Source organism: Myotis davidii, unplaced genomic scaffold, assembly GCF_000327345.1.
Source record: "Myotis davidii unplaced genomic scaffold, ASM32734v1 scaffold184, whole genome shotgun sequence".
NCBI lineage: Eukaryota > Metazoa > Chordata > Mammalia > Chiroptera > Vespertilionidae > Myotis > Myotis davidii.
This window is the reverse complement of record NW_006297021.1, coordinates 5,964,717-5,971,231: the sequence shown is the minus strand read 5'-3', so window position 1 is coordinate 5,971,231 and position 6,515 is coordinate 5,964,717. Positions and strand designations below refer to the sequence as shown.

General features: G+C 41.2%; 1 protein-coding gene across 2 annotated transcripts in view; it reads left to right on the top strand.

Moving 5' to 3' along the window:
• CASP3 (caspase 3) overlaps positions 1 to 6,515 on the top strand; it is a 15,603-nt gene that overhangs the window by 2,730 nt on the left and 6,358 nt on the right. The window contains exons 2-4 of one of the 2 annotated variants that reach the window (XM_006772669.2): positions 380 to 609; positions 2,971 to 3,038; positions 4,885 to 5,009. In XM_006772669.2, the coding sequence (XP_006772732.1) occupies positions 577 to 609; positions 2,971 to 3,038; positions 4,885 to 5,009 (226 nt within the window). In that variant the 5' untranslated portion in view covers positions 380 to 576. The remainder of the gene's footprint in view (positions 1 to 379; positions 610 to 2,970; positions 3,039 to 4,884; positions 5,010 to 6,515) is intronic. The other variant, XM_015569764.1, reaches the window with a different exon arrangement.

The following is a 6,515-nucleotide window of genomic DNA, read 5'->3' as shown; positions in this document are numbered from 1 at the left end:
TATTTCTGTTTTCTTTGTTAATTAAAGTAAGCCTACTATGTCCTATTTTTTAAATACGTACATTTTTACTGATTTCAGAGAGGAAGGAAGAGGGAGAAATAAAAACATCAATGATGACAGAGAATCATTGATCAGCTGCCTCCTGCACGCCCCCTACTGAGGATCAAGCCCAGAACTTAGGCTTGTGCCCTGACCACGAATCGGTCTGACTATCCATTTTAATACCAGGGTTTTGTTTTTTCCCTCCTAATTCCCTCCTGGTTTCTTAGGTCGACGCTCAACCACTGACCGACACTGGCCTGGCTACTGTATACCATTTCCATGTCTCTGCAGTCCGTTTCTTTCATGTAACTTATGCCTTTTGTCTCCTCTTCATTAGAGCTTCTCGTTAAGGATTTTTGTTTCCTTCCCTGGAAATACCGCTCGTATTACCCATCCTGTATGTGACTAAGCTGTGTGGACCAGGAGTCTGCCCCTCAAGATAGACAGATCCTGGTTTGCATCCTGGCTCTGCCACTTCACAGTTGCTTAACTGCTCTAAGCATCAGTCGACTGAACTATGAAGTGGGAATCATTATGGCTCAGCATGGAAGGACTGACCAGAAATGCGTAAATAAATCATCCATACGGAACAGTGCCTCTTCCCCCAGTCTTGCCGGGATGAGCCTGCTAGAGAAGAACTGTTATTACATAACACTTTGTTCACAACACTCCAGTGACATAGGCATTGTGGTTTTCTGACCTTTTCTTTGGCTAGCTGTTTTGGTAAATCTTAAAAAAAATTTTTTTAAGAGATCCATATTCATGGAGATGATTCAAAAGTGAGCAGCGTTAGTTCTTACATGTCATTTGAGATTTAAAACCCATTAGGGCAGAGACCAGGCACCGGAACAGCCTATGTGGTGACATGTTAGCTGAGTAGGAATCTCTCAGGCTGGTTATACTAATTTAATATCTCATTTTGAAAACTTTACCATTAGCACACTTGCTAACTCTTCATTTTAATACCAGGATTTTGGGGTTTTTTTCCCCTCCAAATTTTAATACTTCATAATTTCAAGTCAAATTATGAAATTATAGCAAAAAAAACAACTAACTTTTATTCCTCTGCCTTAACTCTGTAGATGATTAATCCTGCTTTCCTTCTTATTGCACTGATTTTTTTTTAATGTTCCCAGTAGGATGAATGCTATGCTACCAACATAGCAGAAAAAAACTTATTGGGGAAATGTTTTGTGGTCATTTGCACTGGTTTTTGAAGATCTGACTCTTGTAGCTTTAGTGCTAAGTGCTGAAGGATCTAGGGACTAGAGGAGATTGAGATTCTAAGACCCGAGTTCTGGTTTTCTCGTTTCAATGGGTAGACGTACTTAGAACTTATCTGGGACATAATGCCATCAGTATCCTGAATTGGTGGAAATAATTACATACAGTCAGAAACAGTGTTAAGTCACTGCTGTCCCAGGATATGTTTTTAAAACCCCTATTGTATATTTTTCTATTTATGTTTTGTCAAATGAAAATGTTCTAAGAACTTAAACTCCTGTTGGCAGCGAGGGCATTAAATTTTCCCCTGGGGGATAATTTTTTTGTCCTTCTAAGATGAGATCACCAGCCCCAGCACAGCTTGCATGCAGCCAGGCATTAGCTAATGGTCGTGAGGTAATGCCGAGTCTGACACCAACTCCTGCAGGCAGAGGGCCCTGCTCCCAGGAGTGGGACTGGTGCCTTCATGTGGGAAAAGCAGATGGTGACAATGAGAGCAAATGTGCAGCTGTCTGATGCAATGAGGATTTTATTGACCGTGACCTAATCTTTCAATAGTGCATGAAGGTCCACTGACACTGTTACAGCAATATATATTATTCAGATCCTAATAATGAAGGAACAAAGTACATTATAGTGTTTGTTGCTGAGAAGTCCTTCTCAAATTATTAGACTCTGTTTTAAATCCTATTCTGAAAGAATACATGTTTTTATTTTATTTTAGCCACCAGCTGCCTTCCTGAAACAAAACTGTCTATCTCATCTCTGCTATCAGAAAGTAGAGATAGGACCCTATGAAACCAGATAATCCCTGAGATTCCTGTAGGCAGTGCCCGGCACCACACTGAAATCATATCTAGTAATTTTCTTGGCCCGTTTCCCAGTCTTGGACAGTTTTTCCTAACAACCCCCACTGTACACATGACCTTAAGCCAACGGTCTTCTGTCCTCTTCTGAACTGACCTCTGAGCAAGATTTGAAGCAGCCCAACCCTCCTTGAAAGACTTCTGCGTGCTCTGGCACCCCACATTCACCTGATCCCGCCACCACCGACCACCACCACCTCTTTGGCCTACTTCCTCTGGCAGCCCTCTAAGTACCGGAGTGCCCAGTATTTCTCCAGCCCTGCTCTGTCCCGAGATCCAGCCTCTTAACCACCTTTATGTGTGCCTCTGCCCGGCAGCAGGGTGGTCTGTTGAAAGCATTCTGTTTCTCCTGGGCTGAGAACACTCGCGGTTTCTCCTTGCAGAATCGGAGCTGCCCTTGGCTCCGAAGGTCCCCTTTCCTACTTCACCTCCCTTCACCGTGCACTGTCTAAACTGGCCTTTCTGCATCATGAATACACCAGGCGCTTGCAGGACCTCTGTGCTTGCTGGTCCTTCCCCCAGCAAGGACAGCCCCTACTGGGAGCCTTCTTGTCACTTAGCTCCCAGTGTAAATCTGTAATTATCCTTCCTCGGTTAAGAAAAAAAGATTGAGAGAGTAATGGGCCACATTACACACACCTTTACAAAACGTTATTCTCAGGTTTGACTCACAGAAACCTTTACCAGTGCAGGGGAAGCAGAGGGAGGCGTGGCAACCTAATGTGGAAATGTCCATGCTATGTCTTACTTTGGAGAAATAATCTTTGGAATAATTCATATAAGGCAGTGATCGTATAGTGACTGACTTTGATTAATTTCTACTTTCTTTATATTCTAGTTAATAAAAGTATCCATGGATAACAGTGACGACTCAGTGGATTCAAAGTCCATCAAGAATTCGGACATGTGAGTATTTCCATGGGATCCATGTAATGAAAGACGGTTGTGATACAGCAAACTCTGAGGAGTGGGGAAGCAGAAAGAGGATGGGGCTCCAAGCCAAAGACCCACTTGGCTTTCTACCTCAGCAGCTGTGTGGCTTTCCGCATGTTAACCTCTCCCGAGTCTCTTCTTTAAAACAAAGACTTCCCGGGACTGTGGGTAACATTGAGGGAAAGACCAGATCCATTGCTGAGCCCCTACTCGGAAGCCCGTCCCGGAAGCAGAGGGACCTCACAGGAGAGGCAGGACTCAAAGGCCCTGTCCCTCCCCACACTGCTCTGCAGGGCGAGAGGGTTCGTGTTGGGGGGTGTTTGGGCCTCCTGTTTATTTATGGGTTTTAAGACTAAAATGAAATGCCAATTCTCAATCTGGGGGGAAAATTGCCTAGTTATAGTTATCTTTTACCCTTTATTTTCTCATTCTTTCTGTTTAGGATATTCTGTGTATTAATGCTTCCAATAACCAGCAGATAAAGAAAGGAAAGAGATAAAACTCAAACACTCTTAACTCACATCTTTATTACCTATTTGGGATCTCTTGTGATACTTTTAATTCTAAAAGTTTATTTCTGGGACCCAGTATTATTATTTTGGACTATTCAGGGAATTACAGGCTAATTCTAGTACTAAATAGCAGTATTACAGCAATACTATTAACATGTTGCCTATAAGAATTTAGCTATGATTGTTTAGTAAAGGAATTTCCCTAGAAATTAAACTTTGAAATATGAGCTCATTTTAGAGGATTTTAATTTCTTTTTAAACCCATTCAAAATGATTTACACATTTTCATATCTTTTATATCATAGTAGGACATAATTTAATAGCAAATTGCATAGGAGCCCAAAATAGACTTGGGTCTGTTTTGATCCTATGGTATGTTATCATCATGTTCCTAAGCTTTCTGAGTCTCTGCTGTGTATCAGGTATGTCCCCTACCAGTCCAACTATTTTATTATTGTCTGTGGAGGAGCATGTACCCTAAGGGGGCAGCAGGAGGCAGTGGCGAATTAATTCCGGGATCCATTATCTGTGTGACCTTCAACAAGTCACTCAACTTTCAGAGTTTGAACTTCCTTATCTGTAAAATGTGACTTTCTTAATTTACAGCTTACTGTTCTCACCTTTTCCCAACCACTTTTTTAAAGCTGTGTGTAATGGGCAGTGCTCTCAGATAAAGTGCAGAGTATGTGGTCTGTAGATACCGATGTTTGCTCCTGATTCCTGGTCTAGACCGGGGGTCACGCTTGCACTCTTTTTTGGTCAAGTTCTATTGGAACATAACCACACCCGCTTGAGCTACTTTCACCAGCAGAGCGACAGACAACGTGTGGCCTGCAAGCCTAAAATGCTAAGTATTTGGCCCTTTTGAGGGAAAGTTTGCTGGCCCTGGTCTGGATAATAGAGGTTTTGGGATAAGTGACCTTCAGACAAGCATTTTCCATTATTTACAATAGTGATTCTATGTATTAATACATTTTAAATTTGTTCAGCTCATAGGTTTTAAGGAACAATTTGGGAATTGTGATACATATTGTGTTTTAAAGTGAAAAATGTATTTGATGGAATTTTAGTAAAATGGAGAGGAAAGCAGAGTATGGAGATTAAAAGCCTACACTCGGAAGGCCAACACCTCCCTTCAGCCTCGCGCTGACACAGCATCTGCGTGACCTTCGGCACGTCGCTTAGCCTCGTGGTGGTCCTTTCCTCTCTGCGAAAGGGGTGCTACAGATGTTCACTGTGCTTCTGTGTGATTCACTTATATCCATGAGAACTGCACCTTGGTAAACTGTTGTTTGATTTCCAAACAGAAAGCCCTTCCATGGCAGCAAATCCATGGACTCTGGAATATCTCTGGACAATACTTACAAGATGGATTACCCTGAAATGGGCTTATGCATCATAATCAATAATAAGAACTTTGATAAAAGTACTGGTATGTGTCATGACCTAATTTTTTTAACTCTTCAAATATTCGTACCATTTATATTTGATACAATATCAAAGATAGTATTGATGTTATATCACTGTGACACAGAATAGCCATGAAGTGGAGACAGAGCAGGATGCTACAGGCTCTATAACACAGATGAACTCTTCTGTAGCTAATCTTCTACCATCATCAAAATCTCTCCCTTTTCCAACACCTCGCCTCCTAGCTGAATGTCGGCCTATCGCCCCTGACTTCTATAAATCTTGCTTCTCTGTCCATCTGCCCCCTCTTTTATGCTAATGAAAGGATTACAACAGATAGTAAGTAGTAGTGTTTTTCCTTTCCTGGAACTGCAAGGTACCTCAGAGGTATTGTCTCATCTAATGTTTACAGCGACCCTGAAAAGTACCACTCTTAGATGCCAAAGGTTAAGCTCCCTGCACAAAGTCTAACTTAGTGGCAGATCTGCCCTCAGCCGTGGCGCCTGACCCCAGCCAGCTCTGAGCCCACTTCCTGTTTCTTCACTTCCCGTGTCTTGGTGTGTCCTGTTGACTTTTTCCTCTTCCCTGCAAAGATGACAGACTCCCGTCTCAATGAGACCTTTCTTTTGTCCTGCTTCCTCGTTAGCTTGGATCTATTTTTTGTCTCCTTTCCTACATTTTAAAAACTTGTGCTTTAAGCTTGCCATCTTCACGTCCTTCCAACCCCCTTAAACTGGTATTCCCTGTTTTCCACCTCCAACACTCTACTGAAACTCCTGTTAGGTTCACCTGGCATGATCACCAAATTCCCTTCTCAGCCTCTACCTTGTACAATTTGGATCTAATAATACCTTTCAGAATTTTTTTAGAGGATTAACAGTAAGTTGTAAAAAACAAAATTCCTCACAATCCTAAAAAGCTAATTAACATGGCGATATATTGCTTGCTATTTTTTCCTTGACAGTTTCTTTCAAAGGTTAATTTTATTCATAATATACAAGCAACATTGTATCCTGCTTGTTCCACTTAAGGTAATATAAGCATATTTTATGGTGCCATATAATTTTTATATCTGATATTTTAATGATTATATAATATTCCACGCCCTAAATATACCATCCACTTGATTTGCAAAATTGACCATAAAGTTGAACATTTTGGCTATTTTTGTCAATTTTTTCACCTATAAATTGATGCTCTGATAATTCTTTGGATTGGCATATTAAATCATTAGAATTAATTTTTATTTAAAGACACTGGAGGCAGCAGATCCAGAGTGGTGGTGAAAATGGCAAGAAGTGAGATTACACTGGAAAGAGAAGCAGGATTTGATGTTAGGTTTGCTATAGAAGTGAGGAGAGACCAGCTGAAAATAGATGTAAATCTGAATGCACCATTTTTACTGCCTTTATTGCCTATAAATTGAGATGCCGCGTTCAGCCATTAGATGTTGTGCCTCGCGTTGCTAGTAATGATTCTCTTCTGTAGAATTTTACATGGAACCCGTGCTTTTATAAAAAAGGTCGTT